The 18,976-nt window shown below is 44.5% G+C and overlaps 1 protein-coding gene across 1 annotated transcript in view; it reads right to left on the minus strand.

The window, feature by feature from the left end:
* The window catches only part of rapgefl1 (Rap guanine nucleotide exchange factor (GEF)-like 1), a gene marked incomplete at its 5' end in the record, with an annotated part of 37,897 nt that extends 21,646 nt beyond the window's left edge, over positions 1-16,251 (minus strand). Inside the window, 2 exons of the mRNA XM_083976502.1 lie at positions 10,647-10,951; positions 16,040-16,251. Of these exons, the coding sequence (XP_083832628.1) occupies positions 10,647-10,951; positions 16,040-16,251 (517 nt within the window). The remainder of the gene's footprint in view (positions 1-10,646; positions 10,952-16,039) is intronic.
* Positions 16,252-18,976: the final 2,725 nt, after the last annotated feature.

Genomic DNA, 18,976 nt, shown 5'->3' on the forward strand with positions numbered 1-18,976 from the left:
AGATGGAGGAGGCTCGTTCTCTCTCTCTCTTCCTCCCACTCCTCTTCTCCTCCAAACGTCTTGTTGAGCTGGTTGCTATGGGAACAGGTGCTACAGAGCCTCTTATCACACACACACACACACACACACACACACACACACACACACACACACACACACACTACATGCACGTCCATATGATGCTCAAACTCTGGAAGCTGCATCTTCACAAATGGAGGAGGATGAAGAAGAGGAGGATGAAGAGGAAGAAGAGGAGGATGAAGAGGAGGAGGATGAAGATGAAGATGATGAAGGTCACAGCCCTCCTCCCACTCTCAGCTGATGGGAATCGAACCTACGGTGATTGACAGCGGCGACATCGTGCTGTTGCCATGGAGACGGAGATGGCTCGGCCTAAACACCGGAGAGTTCACGACGTTTTGATGATTTCAGAGGAAAACGTTGTTTACATTCTGTCTCACAACGCCACCGCGCACGCACACACACACACACACACACACACACACACACACACACACACACCGGCCTCCACACGCTGCATGTACGCGCGTGTGTGTGTGTGTGTGTTACACAGTGGCGTCATTAGGCCTATTTTAGGGGGGCTGAAGCCCCCCTAAAATATTCTTAAGCCCCCCCAAATAATTTGGTGTGACTTTTTTTTTTTATATATATGTGACATATATTCTCCTTTTAAGAACCCCAGCTGTCATCGCATTTGTCTCTTGTTATTTCCGATTTGTTTAATTTAATTAGTTTGTTGAGTGTGTGACCACCCCCCTTCCCAGTTGTGAGTTGGTTGCGCCCATGTAGCGGCGGCTTGTTTGAAGCTCCGCTCCGAGTCTGCAGTGAGGGGCTGCAGGAGCTCTGATGTCAACAGAGGGAGAGTCAGTCCACCTGTAGCTAAAAGAGGACTAGCAGGCATCAGACAGTAAGCTACTATCTCTAAATAGCAGTGTTGTCAAAATGACCGCGATAAAATTTGAATTCATGTGAAATATTAATTGCGTTGTAATCGGATCAGTTTTAAAGCTAGAGCGAAGATACAGATATTATATGAAACCATGAGACACGAGGCTTCTGTTGGTACCAACCACGGCATGATAGCTTGTCAGAAAACGGGCTAAATAATGCTCCAAAGTTCGGCTAGATTCTGGTGGGGAAAACTTAAACGGTGATCCTGAACACTCCTGTCATCATGTGTGTGTTCCTCTCTCTCTCTCTCTCTCTCTCTCTCTCTCTCTCTCTCTCTCTCTCTCTCTCTCTCTCTCTCTCTCTCTCTCTCTCTCTCTCTCTCTCTCTCTCTCTCTCTCTCTCTCTCTCTCTCTCTCTCTCTGTCTGTCTGTCTGTCTCGTGTGTGTGCTGTGTATGTGTGTAATGTGTTACTGTAACATTCATCTGGTACTTTATAGCTTGGCTGTGTTAAGAAAATAACATTTAGCAGTAAAAACAGATTATTTAATGGATTAATTTAAAATACTAATGATATCTGGTGACACTGCAGCAGCACAGACAGACAGGGAGAGAAATGCTGTAGGGAGAGGCCAGACTGAGACATGCCCTGAATATGCAGAAGATCAGGTAAGACACAGGAATATATAAAAACAGCATGATAACAATATAGGCTAGGTATAAATATATATATATATTTTTAAACCTAGTCCAAATAAAACTACTAAGAAAAGCAGAATATTCAAATTAAAATGATTCTCAGGGTCAGTCATTTGCACAACCCCCCAATGTCTATTTCAGCTCAGAAAAAAAAAAAATCTGAAATTTCTTGTGAAGGTCCTGGTTGTGTAGAAGATGAAGGGGTTTCTAGGGTGAAATGTGCACTCTTTACCATAAATATCTGCTCCAGTTGGAGTTGCACTTCATTTCTGTTGTCTGGTCTTATTTGAATGGGAAAATGTGAGGAGGTCTGGGTGAAATCAAAATGAGCCAAAAACAGCTGTATTTGGATGGAGTGTATAACCATTATGACACAGGCTACTAGTGAAATATAATTAGTTTTCCAGTCCACCTGGACATATCCATGATAGTCAAACACCTGAAAAATTACTCAGGTTCACTTTTTTTAGCATCTACTTTTACACAGTAAAATTCAAAAGTAGTTGGATTCTTAGATTCAACTAGCCCATGATTCAATACTCTAAATTTACTCTAAATTCTAAATATTGTGTTTTTTCTGGGCCATTGTGAAAGTTCGTGCTTGCGCACTACATTCACTCACATCCTGTGCATCTACTGGGGGCTAAGCCCCCCCTGTCCTTAAAACCTAGTGACGCCCCTGGTGTTACATAAGTATTTGTTCTTCTATGAAACTGTCATACACTGAGCAGGTAGAACCAGACAGGTGAGAGTCACTGTGTGTGTGTGTGTGTGTGTGTGTGTGTGTGTGTGTGTGTGTGTGTGTGTGTGTGTGTGTGTGTGTGTGTGTGTGACGCAGACACACACAGCTGGATGTGGGTCAGACTGACTGAGCATCAACAGACTCTGCAGTCATTAAATATGAAGCACAGAGTCATTTAAACACACACACACACACACACACACACACACTGAGCTCGTGGTCTTAGCTCCTCCTACTTCCTGTTTGCTCTGCAGTGATGTCACTCTGACCTTTTAACCCCTTCATCCTGGACTCCACAAAGTTTTAGTGTTGCCACAGTTGCTAGGCAACAGCATCCCTGATCTGTGACGCAGCAGCAGCAGCAGCAGCAGCAGCAGCGTTCAGTCTAGTGATGATGCGTTGGAGACGAGTAGGAACTCAAACTCCTCCCACTCTGGGAAGTCGGAGGAAAAAAATCTCCCCCAACTTCTCTGAGGATCAGTCGTCTCAGTCGCTCTCTTTTTTCTTTTCTTCTCTTAAAAGGTATAATACGTAGGAATTCCCCCCATCTAGCGGTGCAGTTGCATATCGGAACGTATTCTTGATGTTGCATTCACGTGAAATGGGGCAGATGTCAGGCAGACAACAGACGCTGCATGTAACAGGATAAACAAGTGGTCTGACAACATGTTGTCATGGCGATGTGGTATTGTTTTACCGTCTTTCTCTGGTGGAGTAAAACGACATCCGGTTGGTTTGCCGACGGCCGTCTGCCTGACTGCACCTGAATGCAACACCGGTGCCTCCGTCCTTCCTCACACTACACAGTGGTGACAGTTTTAACAGGCCGTTTCCGTGGTTACCTACGGTCACGATTAGGGATGTGCACGGTTACCCGGGTACTCGAGTACTCGAGTAGCAATCTGCTACTCGGTTATGAATTTATTACTCGGGTACCCGAGGATTTAAAAAAACGGCACGTCAGAGCGCAATCTAGTGTCGGATCAGACTACATTATCATGCCCTGGTTCGGCTTTTTGTAGTGTTAAACAGTTTCGGATCAAGCAACGTGATTTTCTGCTGTGTAAAAGCGTTTTTGGATCGAGCCTCGGACTTTCAAACCTTTTACAATAATTCTCCCTCCCTCCCTCGGCGACGTACGCCGTCGGGAGGGAGACGACAGGTCTCAAGTCTGGTAGAAAATATACTTTCACTTTACAAACATTCTGAAACCTTCCCTGTTATTTCCTGAAACGATGCGAGGCAGAGAGGACCGAAGGCACCAACATGTGTAGTGTGGACTAATAAATAAACACCGCTAATGATTTAAAAAAGAAAAGAAAAAAAAAGTTTTCTCCTCCGAGGCAGCCGCGGCATAAATGCGCTGCACTCAGCGCTGCACTCAGCGCTCAGAGCGCATGCAGCGCATTTATTCCCCGGCATAAAGATGCACATCTGCCTCGTATGTGCATCTTAAACTCCAGTCTCTACTCTTATTATCCACCTGACATTGTGTGTGACGACGCTGTGTGTCAGTAATGCGACTGTCTGACGGACAGAGCGCATTTATGCACCGGCTGCGCTCTGTCCGTCAGACATGACGTCATTTTATTTTTTATTACAGTACTCGATTACCCGATTAGTACCAGCTTCGGTTACACGATTAGTAAATTAGTCGAAATGCCCATCCCTAGTCACGATGCAACATGGCCGCCTCGGTTCGGTGCGTCGCCCACTTATGTATTTGTAACGACTTGTAACAACTCATTCTAACACCTCGTCCTGACATACAGCGATGCGACATGTGTGTCCGGTGTCCCGCCCCTAAACACTTCTTATTGGTTGAAAAGTCCACGCTGCTTCCTGTTGACAAGCAAGTTATCAGAGAGAGGAGAATATGAGAGGAAAAAACACTCAGAGATGTGAGAAACAGCAACCAGGAAATGCCAGGAATCTCAGAATAGCGCCGCAGGTTTGTGTAGCTACGTCCCTCGATAATTTGATTGGTTTGGATTCTGAACCAATAGAATTTACTCGCGACAAAATCGTCACGCTGCACATCAGGACACCTTCGCGCGAGTTTTCGTTGCCGCTTCGCTTGCTCGCTGTATGTCAGGACGAGGTGTAAGGTACGAGAAAGCTTTCATTTGTATGCGGCTGTGATTCCACTTCAGTGAAATACAGATTTATGAAAGAATATTTTGATTTTCGATAATAAAAAGACAAATAAATTACACACTGGGGCTTTAACGTCTCAGCTGCGTGAAGTTCTTTGATTGCAGAGTTCGTTCCGTTCCGACGTGTTGGTGGTCTTCCTGGTTCCAGCGCTTTAACGTCAGAACTCAGAGTTTTCAACTGGGAAATAAAAAGAGTTCTGACTCGTCTTGAACGCAGCAGGAGTCGGTCCAACAGACACAGAGTCTCTTCACTTAAAGGGACATTCCTCTGTATGTTTAACTCACCGTCAGACCCAGTAGACACAATTTTATATCCCAATATTTTTTCCTCTGAATTTCTCCCCGGCACCAGTGGTCAACAACAACAACAACAACAGAGACACAAAGAGACACACAACAACAACAACAGAGAGACAGCCTGTTGTCTCTGCAGCATCAGATCTCAGACACCAGTAATTAGACTGAGCCGACAGAGCACGACTGTTCCTTTGGACGCTCCTACGTCCTGAGTCAGAACTCACTGGTCTCTGCTGCTTCAACTGTCACTGCTTATTAACTGAGAGCTCACACACACACACACACACACAGCTACACACAGCTACACACAGCTACACACACACACACAGCTACACACACACAGCTGATAACAATGGATCCATTGTGAGAGTTTGTTTAACGAGCTCTGGATTATTTATGAGTGTGAGCGGTTCATGTCTCCGTCCACTCTTTATTCTTTTCATTTCATTTTGTTTTTAATCTTTAGTTGAGCGGTGACGGCTGCTTCGCTGTGACATCACAAAGTCCAGACAGGAAGTCCTGACGGCTGGTTTTAAAGGGATACGCCAACATTAACAAGCAGTAACAAGGGAGATAGAGCCGTATCGCCCGTAATTAGCTTAGCTCAAACGCTGGAAGTGTATAGGTAGTGTTAGCCTGCCTCCTACCTAAAGTCGCTAATTAGCTTAGCTCAAACACTGGAAGTGTATGGGTAGTGTTAGCCTGCCTCCACCTAAAGTCGCTAATTAGCTTAGCTCAAACACTGGAAGTGTATGGGTAGTGTTAGCCTGCCTCCACCTAAAGTCGCTAATTAGCTTAGCTCAAACACTGGAAGTGTATGGGTAGTGTTAGTGTAGCCGATGTCATATCTGGCCCTCTGCGTTGTGTTTCTCACGGCCTGCCCTAGGTGGGGTTCGTTCCCACGACCTCCCGCACCGGAGGCGACGATGCTAACCTCTTCGCCAAGTGGTTGTCAACCTCTTCGCCAAGAGGTTGACAACCACTTGGTGGGTTGGTTAGCACGTCTTTTATGGGTGGAGTGAGTGCACATCCGTTACATGCGCATGCGCAGACCAGTTTTGTCACAAATCGGGTAGCGTTGCAAATCGGGTAGTGACAGGCAGGCTAACACTACCTATACACTTCCAGTGTTTGAGCTAAGCTAATTAGCGACTTTAGGTAAGAGGCAGGCTAACACTACCTATACACTTCCAGTGTTTGAGCTAAGCTAATTAGCGACTTTAGGTAAGAGGCAGGCTAACACTACCCATACACTTCCAGTGTTTGAGCTAAGCTAATTAGCGACTTTAGGTAAGAGGCAGGCTAACACTACCTATACACTTCCAGCGTTTGAGCTAAGCTAATTACGGGCGATACGGCTCTATCTCCCTTGTTACTGCACGCACAGTCGAAAGGATGGTGTCTATCTGCTGGTCATGGACTCGGGAGTGAGGCAAGACACTAAGAAAAAATGTTGGCGTATCCCTTTAAGGCTCAGTTTCTGAATCCAGGCTGTGTGCATTTCTCTGTGGACTGAGGCTAATAGAACCTAGAGCTGCTTTATAATCACACTACACATGGACATCTACCTTTATACTGTATGGAGCTTTAACACAAACATCTACCTTTATACTGTATGGAGCTTTAATACAAACATCTACCTTTATTTTGAAGGAGCTTTAATAAACATATTTATATATTAATATGTTTGAATAAATGTTAAAGTTTTAACATTTTTAAACCAAACATACATTCTACGTTTCAGAAAAACAGACCAATGTGAAGATGTGGACACAAACACCCTGAAGCCTCTAACAGGCAGCAATCAGTGACTACGCACACACACACACACACACACACACACACACACACACACACACACACACACACACACACACACACACACACACACACACACACACACACACACACACACACACACACACACACACACACACACACACACACACACACACACACACACACAGAAGCATGCAGGCAAACATTCCTGCAGGAACACATACATACACGCATGCATGCACACCCACTTCAGCTGTAATAAGCAGGCTGCCTTTCTGAAAGAGGACGGCAGCGATTATGTAACCGCTGGATATCTCACACACACACACACACACACATATACACACACACACACACACACCCAGGCTGCAGGAACAGGCTGAATGACATGAGCTGTGAAATGAAAACAGGCTGAATGAGAACCGGTCGTGGACTCGAGTCCCGACACGTCGCTCTGAGACTCGGCTCATTAATCTGCTGATGAGGCTCCACATTAATCTGAGTTTTGTCTCTGCAGGTGAGAACAGGTGAGAACCGCTCCACTCTCCGATCAGTCACATCAATAATCAACCAATCAATCAATCAATAATAGCTCTGTTTACATGCACACAAATACTCAGAATAAAGGGCTAATCACAATAAAAATGCCTCATGTAAACGCGTCGTTGGAAGATTCTGATCTGATTCGGCTCAGTTGATAGAAACCGTGTTCAGATCAACACATCTATAGGTTGGTTTCCATGGAGACTTCTTCCTCTTTCTGAATGAGTCTTTCAGGTTTTAACTGTTTACATGTGAACAGAGTGTTTAACGCATAGATATATACACGTAGATGCTGCATTCAGGCTTGTCAGGCATCAACACGGCCGCCATCTTGGGTCGGGGTTTCTCACCATAGACATATGACCAGCAGTCAGACCCGGTCAGACCCTTGTAGAACACATTTCAGTGTATGTAAATTATAAAAAAAGAAATTATCAATCTACGTTGTGTTATAAATAAATGTCTGACATTTATAATAAACAAAAGGCTTGAAAATGGGTTGAATATTCAGTGAGTTGTGGTGATTTTAATGGTTGATAGAACTCTAATGCAGTATAGGAAGTAGACTCGGCTTCCCCCTGACCAAGATGGCCGCCGCGTTGACGCATCGTTCCAATGGACAGCAGCGTCAGAGGTATCTACGTGTATGTATCTATGGTTTTAACGGGCCGGTCAAACCAGGATGAAGCTGCTTCAGACTGAAGTTAGATAGAAACGACTCGGCTCATCTTTTCCTCTTTGGTTCAGACCGAGAGTTAAAACTAGTGAGCCGTCGAGTCTGGACTTCAACATTCACTGGTCTGGTTTGTTGAGAGTTTAATTGTCAGGTCCGTTGAGAACTGATTAGAGATGTCACGATTATAGATTTTATTTTAGAACACTATGAATGTGTAAAATCAAATATAGTCACAATATACCAGTTATTAGTCCTCCGGGGGAAGTGTTTGAAATATTTAAGTCATTAATTGTCCTCTACACAAAATGTTTAAGTTTATTTCAATATGTTTTTTAAATTACAAATGACAGGCTAACATTTAAATTCCTACCAGTTCAGCGTTACTTTAGATAAATGGACCAGTATCTGAGCATTTTCCTTTACTTCAGCGCTCATCTGCCGATACAGTTCATACATAATCTCTTCCAGAAAGTGACGTTATTTAGGAATCTTTACCATCAATTAATTGTGGCGTTTAATACCACGATTAATTGTGAAAACAAGTAACCGGTCTGTGACGTCCCTAGTAGAGATCCAGACATCTCTGGTCTGACCAGATCAGTAGTTGTTCTGTGTTTTGACTCTTTCATTCAAACATCTGAAGTGAAGAAACGTCTCTACACAGAACCAGACGACATTCAGTCAGTTTCACCGTTTATATGATGTCATTTTCAGTTCTTTTGGTTTAAGAAAAGGTTTATTCTGTTGTTCTGTTCATACTGAGCCTTTTCATTTGGTTTGGACTCTGAACTAAAGAACATCTGGCTCCATGTGAACTCAGCTTCAGCATCACCGTCCTTACTACTGGCTTTATAATAACGGCTTGGATTCATAAAGCACCTTCCATGGCAGCTAAAGAGCTGCACAGAAACCAGTATTGGTTCCCACCACATTTACACCGGTGACAGGTGACATTCAGACGTCGTCATGGAGACGGCGCTGCATAACTGGCTCGTCCTGTCAGTCCTCCTGTGGAACTTTCTGCTGTGAAACACGACCGAAGGCAGAGAGGAAGTCTGCAGCTGTCGACCACGAGGAGACGACACGAGGAGAGAATAAAAAATAACCGATAGTAGTTTTAAAGGGACAACCAGGAGTTTTGGAAAGCGAAGTGTTCACACTGCATTTCCCATGAGCCTCAGCGCCATAAACGATGCCAACCAGCGATCCGACGGCGTTATTCCCATGACCCGCCGGGCAGCGTCCGGGAAACCAGAAAACTAGGAAATGCTGGACGGGTCGACCACTAAATAATAATATCACAATAACGATAAAGACAAAACTATATATTTATCTAAATGGACCCATTAAAGGGATAGTTCAACATTTAGTCAACTTGGCCCATTGCCATAATCCCTATAGTCATAGCAGTAGGTTTGTTACCTTTAGTTGTCGGTGCAAGCTGTTTTTAGAACGGCGGAGCAGAGCCGTGAGCTGCTCAGAGCTACGCTACGGAGGCTCATGGGATTTCTTGGTTTCCCTCATCAAACTCATCAAATACACAATCCAACAACTCCACAACGCTCTGGTGGACAAGTTGTGAGCTGCACATTCACCACGCTATGAGATAATAACACAACGTTACCACACAGAGTTGTTTTAGAGGGAAATTCACGCAAAACCACTGATGCACGTTGCCTTCAGGGACAGTTTTTCATCAAGCAGTCTCTGTATTTCCCTCTAAAACAACTCCATCTCAAACCTACTCCTAAAACTATAGGGATTATGGCAATGGGCCAATTTGCCAAAATGTTGAACTATCCCTTTAACAAGTGCTAACGTAGATTCATCCACATTAATATGAGACTCTTTTAGAACCAAATACAAATTCCTCGGTGTCTCTTTAATGATCAGAGTTATTGTTACCGGTTTACAGAAAATCATGGAGGAAAAACTGATCCACTTCATGTTTGTTGGTTTGTTTACAGCTCAGGAGGAAGTACGACTTCTACTTCTGCTGTTGTTTTAGGAAATCAGACGACTCTGCTCATGTCAACACACAGCTGCAGCTCTGCACTGCAAAAACTCTACATCTTTCCCAGAATATTTGTCTTATTTCTTGTCAAAATGTCTCATTTCTAGTCAAAACTAATCTCTTTCCACTTAAAATAAGACTCATCGCCTAAAAATGAACTTGTTTTTAGATCATTTTCACTTGTTCCAAAGAAATATTCAATTGAAATAAGTAGAAAAATCTGCCAGTGAAAGCATGTTTTCTGTGTTTGTAATAAGAAAGAAAAACTTGCTCCACTATCAGATTTTTCTACTTATTTCAAGGTAAAATCTGCTTGAAAGAAGTAAAAAGTGTCTAAAAACAAGCTGCTTTTTATGTGATGAGTCTTATTTTAAGTAGAATGAGATTAGTTTTGACTAGAAATAAGACAAATATTCTTGGTAAGATTTTGAGTTTTTGCAGTGTGAATACAACTTGATGATCGTGATCGGGTTATGTGATGCTGCGCCGTAGAAACAGTGGCTCTGATTGGGGGCGGGGCTTCCTGTCTCACCTGTACAGTGTGTGTTTGGGGGGGGCGGGGCTTCCTGTCTCACCTGTACAGTGTGTGTTTGGGGGGGCGGGGCTTCCTGTCTCACCTGTACAGTGTGTGTTTGGGGGGGGCGGGGCTTCCTGTCTCACCTGTACAGTGTGTGTTTGGGGGGGGCGGGGCTTCCTGTCTCACCTGTACAGTGTGTGTTTGGGGGGGCGGGGCTTCCTGTCTCACCTGTACAGTGTGTGTTTGGGGGGGGCGGGGCTTCCTGTCTCACCTGTACAGTGTGTGTTTGGGGGGGGCGGGGCTTCCTGTCTCACCTGTACAGTGTGCGTAGCGTCTTCCCGCCACGCTGTCCAGCACGGTGAGCGTCAGGTTGTCCGGCGTGTCGGGGGGGAGCGGCGTTCCTCCGTCGGGGACCAGGCTGGCCTCGGAGCTCTGCTCGTCGCTGGACAGGGACGGACTGCGCACGTCCCCTCCCCCAGAACCAGAACCAGAACCAGAACCAGAACCAGATACTGAACCAGATACTGAACCAGACCCGGGACCGTTGGCGCTGCTGGGAACCGTCACCAGACCCGTCCCAGCAGCCGAGGGCCAAGAGGGGGGGTCCTCGCTGTCCGGGCTGCAGGGACCAGAGGACAAAGAATTATTAATAATAATAATAATAATGATAATGTTAATGTTAATGTTAATGTTAATGATAATGATAATAATAACAGTTGATCCGTTTGTCTGTTCAAGGTTCAATGTTTCATGGTCAGTTCTCTACATCTCTTTAGTTTCAGGTTAGAAGAATCAAAACGCTGTTTGTCTCTTTCCCTTTAAGAATAAACTGTATAAAATGTTAAAGGGACAACGAGGAGTTTCTCCAGCGGCAGAACGAAAAATTCCGTGACAATAAAAAAGTCTCATATTAATGTGGATGAATCTACGTTACCACTTGTTAATGGTCCATTTTAGATAAATATATGGTTTTGTCTCTATGGTTATTTTGTTATTATTAGTGGTGGTGGAAACTTTACTTTCGGTTTCGTGGCGAGTCATGAGAATAACGCCGCCGAATCTCCGTTCATGGTGGGAACTACGACGGTATGTGATCGTCTTCCAACCTCTGACTTTAATTCTTGATGAATGAAAACATGAGTCTGTCTTGCACCGGTCAAAGAATTTCACGGTGCGGAGGCTCATAAATGTAGTGAGAAAACACTTCGCTTTTTCAAAACTCCTCGTTGTCCCTTTAAGGTTCAATGTTTCATGGTTAGTTCTCTACGTTTCTTTAGTTCCAGGTCAGAAGAATCAAGACCAAGGGGGCAGTTGTGGGTCTGAGAAGTGAAGCTTCTTCACTCCAGCGTTCAACAAACTGCAATCCCCTCTTCTTCCTCTGGGGGCTGGTGTCAGAAAGCAGCATTCTCCATAGACCCCCATGTTAAAATCACCCACTTTACATCCTCAATAAACATGATCAAAGCCTGGTGTCAGAACGTTTTTTTGGTCTCAACCGATAGTTTCTACCCCCGCACACACTCTGAGGGGGGGGGGTTTAGGTTAAAACTCTGGCCAATTAGGGCGCAGGACAGCTGCTTCGAGGCCAGTGGGCGGGTTCTCGGCCGGTAAATCCAACATGGAGCTGTTCAGGCCGCCATATTGGAGTCACAAAAACGTCTATGGTCAAAACGCTGTTTGTCTCTTTACCTTTAAGAATAAACTGTATAACATATTAATAAAGATCCTGTTTAACACAGAACAAAGTTATTTATCACATGTTTTGTTGATGATCGCAAGTAAAACGATGACTATTAACTGGATGAAACCGAACGGTCGGGGTTCGGGGTTATCATATAGACCCATGTGTGTTCTGTATATTACTGTCGAGGATGTAGGTCCACTTGGGATCAAACAGTAGGGACAAGTGTTGTTGTCACATTTACAACTTGTCGATTTTCATGAATGTAGTGCTTGATTGTAATTTCGTTAATGTTATTTACATGATAATGTTCCTCATTGTTCTGTGTAATATTTTCTATAATATTTGCTGACATTTTTTGACTGTTTTAATCACAGTATGTAGCTTATAAGTGTTTTGTGTATGTATGGGAATGGAAATTGGAATCAGCTGGCTTGGAGTTAAATAGTGGACACACCCACTGACCTGGTAACGCTGAGGACGACTGATTGCCGAAACGCGTCCGTTTCTCGCTGCCGAGCAGTTTTTATGAATTAAAAAGTGTTCTACTTAAAGTGAGTGCTGTCACAACCCTTTTTTTGACTTTGAAACCGAACGGTCCCCCGATCGCTCCACGGATACAGAAAGTAAAGCATGTCTGACGGTTACAGCTATAAGTAATTTTATTTCAAAAACTACTATTCTTAATATCATTTGACTTATTTTTATTCATTTATTGTTTGAAATGTCCCTTTTTATAGTCACAGATCTAGTTCAGGTCTAAGTGCTCTACCTGTACACAGCGCTATCTCTGCGTGACAGATGAGACCAAATCTCAAGATGAGTTTTAGTTTTCTTTCATGATGTTAACAGCCTGTCAATGTGCATTAAAGGCAATAAAGTTTAAAGAAAAAAGTTCATTAAGATCAAATATGATGTAAATGTGTAGAAACAACAGTGGTGATACAGCAGCTCGTCATCGACTCGTTCAGAAAACAATTCACTGAATATGAACTGATGAAGTTTACGTCGTCTTCTCTTCTTGTGTTTTTTGAAAGGTGCTTTATTTAGCCTTTATATAATAAGAGTTATTATTATCATCATTATTATTATTATTATTATATTACTGTCCCTGTCAGTGTGGAGCTGTGATGTGACGGAGCAGAAAGCCGAACCACGTTTCTGCAAAAAGCTGCACAAACCACTGAACCACTTCAAATGAAACTCCTCTGGTTTACACCTTTAATGTCACAACAGCTGTTTTTCAGTTCATTTTCTCTTGGTGAAAGAAATAATGAATTAAACTTAGTTTTTTTTTTACTGTTCTGGTCATAAAATACTTCCCTTTATTAAATATGTTGTTAATTACAGACTAATTAGTATCAAAGTCTGAAGAATGATTAATAAATGGCGACATAAACGTTGAACAATGATTAATTAACACTTCACATGGTGGTAGCTCTGGGGTTATTAATGTGAGTGGTTATTAGAGGATGAGGACGGTTGAACTGCTGTCTATCTGTGTGGAAACTAACAAAACGCTGCTGCAACCCGGCTCAACACGACTGTTCTCTTTATATTAAATCTATAGTTTATAACTTCTGTCGATCCTTAGATTTAAAACAAATCCTGCGTAATTACAAAAACCTTAATTGTTGCTGTTGCAGTTTATTTAAAACCAAAAATAAAAAGGCAGAAGACGTGTTTACAGTAAATGTATCGTCTGTTGCCTAGTTGACATTCAGTATCTCACTAAGTTCTATATCACATTGAATATTAGGATATATATATACATATATGTTTACTTATTATCATACTATTGTTACTATTTTATAAGCTATTATATTAGGATTGACATAGGGAGGAGAGGTGATTTAATAAACTTCGGCTTCTTCCCACTCACTAAATAATTGCTAAGTTTCGTTGTTGTTTTATTTTGCATTGTTGTCGTACATTTACTGTTTGTTTTTATTTGTGTTCGTCTTTTATTCTGTGTTCAAATAATCTTTCATTCATTCATTCATTCATGGATTCAAGTCAAGCCCAGGCTGCAGGCTGCACTCTGCATGTGTCGACAGGTTGTTGTTCCCTCCTTTTTTTGTTTGGTTTGTTTTTATCTTGTTTTATTCTTTTCTTTTCATTTTCTACTTTATTTGAATGTTGCTTAATCATTTTCTCCCCCAGCTCAGACCACTACTTCATGATGTAAGCTCCTATGCACTGTTGATGTGTAAATTCTGAAAATAAAATCTGAAATCTGATTATTAAAGGTACATTGTGTAGGAATTCCTCCATCTAGCGTTGCGGTTGTATATCAATCATATTTTTCATGCTGCATTCACCTGAAATTGGGCAGACGGCAGACGGACGACAGCCACTACACGTGACAATATGTTGTCATGGCGATGTGGTATTGTTTTACCGGCTTTCTCTGGACTTCTGTGACTAAAATGACATCTGGTTTGTTAGCGACGGCCGTCTGCCCGACTGCAGGTGAATGCAGCATCAGTGTAACGCTCCATGGAGATATGAATGATATGAACGGCTCATTCAGAGCTGAAAGGAACACTTCAGTTTGTTGACGGGGGGATTACTGGTTAATGAAACACAGACTGAAGAACCAAATAATCGATTTTCCTGAATAGAGAACAGGAGAAGTTACACAATGTCCCTTTAAAAAACAAAAAACAAAGGCTGCACTTTTAGCTGAATTTTGTTCCATTTCAGATTAAAAGCCGTGGACGGGTAAAATCATATCAGGCTAGGATCAAGACTCATAATGACAAATCAGAAAAATGAAATAAGTTTATAGCAGGTGTCAATGATTAATCAACCTATTTGCAGTAATATAGATACGATTGAATTGTGTCATGAGAAAAAACTCTGTCCTTTACCTGTTTAAAACATCACGTTTCATCCGAAAAAATCAGCAGTTTATTGTAAAACTATTGTAAAATAAAACTCATTAGAGTCCGTAACCAGAAAGACTCCAGGTGGCGTAGTGACGTCACCATGGCGACCACATGCCACCCTTTCCCGTGTCAGTTGGTGACGTATTTTTTGTGTGACACCAGATCTGTATCCGCAGAGCTTCTTCACACTAAATACATTCTTCTGTTGCCGTTTTACGACAAACTGCTGGTTTCTCTTCATGAAACGTGATGTTTTAAACAGGTAGAGGACAGAGTTGTTTCTCATGGCACAATTCAATCAGATCACGAAATAAAACTTTGACTCCCGTTCACTTGCATGGAGACTTTTTCAGAGTTGACGTTACTTCCTGCTTCCACTTAGGCTCTCTATAGAGCAGAGTCCTGCACGGGTCCAATTTTGGAAACCCGCGCCCGCCCCGCCCGTAGGTTTTTAAGCCCGTGTCCCAACCCGTCACCCGTGATTATTTCTGAATACAACACCGATCCGACCGCCAGTCAAAATTAAGACCCGCTGCCCGACCCGCTGCCCGTGAGATCATCATCACCGGCGATAACGGGGGTAGTATAGCCCCCGAGAAAAAAAGCCGTACTCTTTCGCGGCTATTTCCGTAACGGAGAATGATAGCGACGTAATTCTTTTTTTTTAATGAAAGCAGGACACTTCAGCCTTTACATTGATCCCATCGGTGTGTTTGTAGCTTTTACCCAGAAGCTGAGCAGTCAAGCCATGACAGGCTAAACTCCAACGGGAAAGCTGTGAGCAGTCACACGAGCGGGCAGAGATCATTTATTTACATCAAGATGGTTGCTATGCTCTGTTGTTGCCGTGTGTGATAAAAAATGATTCACTACGCTGGTTCGTGCAGCTGCGCGTGAGTTTTTCTCTGTAGGCCGACACACAAATCCACCCGCGTTCATGTGAGGTCCGCCCGTGCCCGACCTGTGAATTTTCACAAGACAGTTGATCCACCCGTTGAACACCGTTTTTGCGGGGTAACCGTCGGATACCCGATGCAGGACTCTGCTATAGAGGCCCCCCCCCAAAGGTGTAACATGTGGCCCAGGGCCCCATGGAGGCTCGGTCCGGCCCTGCAGACCACCACTATAGACTCACCTGAACACCTCTCGGGCCTGGCCGCTCTCCGGCGACGTCTCCCTGAAGAAGGGCACCACCCGGGACAGGCTGGCCCGCCGGCGGGAAGCCCCCGTGCCCCCGCCGCCACCGCTGGCCTTGTCCGCCCCCCCGCCCACGAAGCCCCCGGCCCGGGTCAGCGCCGTGGTCTGCTTCTTCAGGAACTTCTCCAGCGGTTTCATCCCAGCCGGCATGGTGGGGGGGTGATTAAAGGATGATGATGCAGGAGGACAGAGGAGGACCAGGGCCGCTGCTAGGAATTCTGGGTCCCCGGAAAGAAGACTAAAATGGGCCCCCTACCCCCCTCTGACTTTCCACTTTTTTTTTTTTCTTAGGCTACGTATGTATTATCATATTCTATTTAGCCTTTACTTTGTCTATGGATATTCTCATTCATCCAGGTCATCGTTCTTTTCTGGGCGAATTGAATCGTAGTTTCGCCTCTTATCCAATGAGCTTCATCAGTTCGTACAGAACACAACTCAACGCAAAAAAAAAAAAAAAAAAAGAATTAGCCTACTTTGTTTTGATGCTAATGCAGCATTACTATGAGTATTAGTCAGGGTCTTATGCAGAACTAGAGAATGCATTTCCTGAAGGAAATACAGCGGAATGCTGAAAGCTGCTGAATGCTGAAAGCTGCTGAATGCTGATAGCAGAATAAGCAGAATAGGCTAATTCAGTCTACTGAGGTTTTTTGGGGGGGCCCTAGAGTTATCATCATCACCTTTCTCCCCTAAACACCGGCCCTGGGGGGGGGACAGACTGGTCCTACATCCTCCGGGTGGTGGGGGTAGGGGGGGGCAGGTGAGAGCAGGTGTGACCGGGCTCCGAGGCTCCGTAGGCGGCTTCTCTGGAGGAGCTGACCGGTGTTAACCCATGGGTCCTCCTCCTCCTCCTGCTCCTCCTCCTCCTCCTCCTGCTCCTCCTCTGTGCCCCCCCACCCCCCTCTCCTCCTCTCGGATCACTGCACCTCCGTCCTGCTCCTCCTCCTCCCAGCTCCGTGCTCCTCTCGGCTGCAGCTGCTGCTCCTCTCCCCGGTTCTCCTCCTGCTCCTCCTGCTGCTCCTCCTCCTGCTCCTCCTCCTCCTCTTGCTGCTCCACAAACACCGACCTCCTCTCAGTCTTCACCCCCGACACGGAGCTCTGTCCTCCGCGCTGCGCCGCTGCAGCTCCCGGTGCTTCTTCCTCCTCCGACCGACGCGCTGTGTTGTGTTATATCACCGACAGCAGCAGCAGCAGCAGCAGCTCCTCCTCGACGGTGCAGGGGTGGTGTTTTTTTTTTTTTCTTCCTTCCTCCTCCTCCTCCTCCTCCTCTCACCTGGAGCAGGAACAGCCGGTGCGTTCGCGTGTCGTGGGTTTTCTGACCCTCCGCTTCAGCAGCAGCAGTAGTGGTGGTTTGGTTTTGTGTTTTTTCCTTCAAGTCAGACACTGCAGCAGATCGAGGCTCCGTCGGTCTCTCTCCACCTCTCTCTCTCCTCCCTTCTGCTAAATTAGTGGAATGAGAAGTGACTCGGAACATTCACACTCCTCCTCCTCCTCCTCCCGCCCTCCCCGCGCTCATCTGCTGCCGCCGCCGCTGCTGCTGCAGTTGCGCGCTCCCGACAGACAGGAGAGGAGAGGAGAGGAGATGCGCGCTCCCGACAGACAGGAGAGGAGAAGAGAGGAGAGGCGCGCTCCCGCATGCACGCACCGCACGGCACAGCACGCACTCACATTTAGCTGCTTCCAGTGCTGTAAAATTGATGGAGATGGAAATATCCCTGACGACAGGGCGGCGGCAGGGGCGTTGCAAGACACTCTGGAGGCCAGAGGCACCTTGGAGCCCCCCCACCCCCCCAAAAAAAAAAAATTGCACTCACACTCCGATTGCAGCCAAGTTATTTAAAGGGATAGTTCAACATTTTGGCAAATTGGCCCATCTCAATCCATAATTGCCATAGCAGTAGGTTCGTTACCTTGTCGTTGCAAGGTGTTTTTAGAACGGCGGAGCAGAGCCGTGAGCTGCTCAGAGCTACGCTACGGAGGCTCATTATGGGATTTCTTGGTTTCTAACTAATCAAACTCATCAAATACACAATCCAACAACTCCACAACGCTCTGGTGGACAAGTTGTGAGCTGCACATTCACCACGCTATGAGATAATAACACAACGTTACCACACAGAGTTGTTTTAGAGGGAAATATAGAGACTGTTGATGAAAAACTGTCCCTGAAGGCAACGTGCATCAGTGGTTTTGCATGAATTTCCCTCTAAAACAACTCTGTGTGGTAACGTTGTGTTATTATCTCATAGCGTGGTGAATGTGCAGGTCACAACTTGTCCACCAGAGCGTTGTGGAGTTGTTGGATTGTGTATTTGATGAGTTTGATGAGGGAAACCAAGAAATCCCATAACGAGCCTCCGTAGCGTAGCTCTGAGCAGCTCACGGCTCTGCTCCGCCGTTCTAAAAATAGCTTGCACCGACAATTAAAGGTAACGAACCTACTGCTATGACTATAGGGATTATGGCAATGGGACAATTTGACAAAATGTTGAACCATAGTGCTTTACTTCCAGTTTAGCTAATGTTTACTAGTAGCCTAAGCTTCACTTTTTAAAACTAAGTAGGTAACTAGTTCTTAGGGATCCTTAAAAAGTCTTAAAAGGCATTTAATTCATTAATCTAAAAACAAGGCCTTAATTGGCATTAAAATGTCTTAAATCAATTTTTCAAAAGTCTTAAAAATGTTAACACGTATTTTATGGTTGTAATTAGTCTCAAATCTCAAAATAATTGGTAACATTCTGACATAGAGAAGTTAGTGGCGGCCGTCACCAGCTCCCGAGTCAGTGTTTTTTTTTTTCCAGACTTTTCATGCATTTATTTTGAAAGGACAGCTGGAAAGAGACACAATCCAACGTTCATGTAGCAGTCA

The sequence above is a fragment of the Trachurus trachurus genome (genome assembly GCF_905171665.1).
Source record: "Trachurus trachurus genome assembly, chromosome: 8".
NCBI lineage: Eukaryota > Metazoa > Chordata > Actinopteri > Carangiformes > Carangidae > Trachurus > Trachurus trachurus.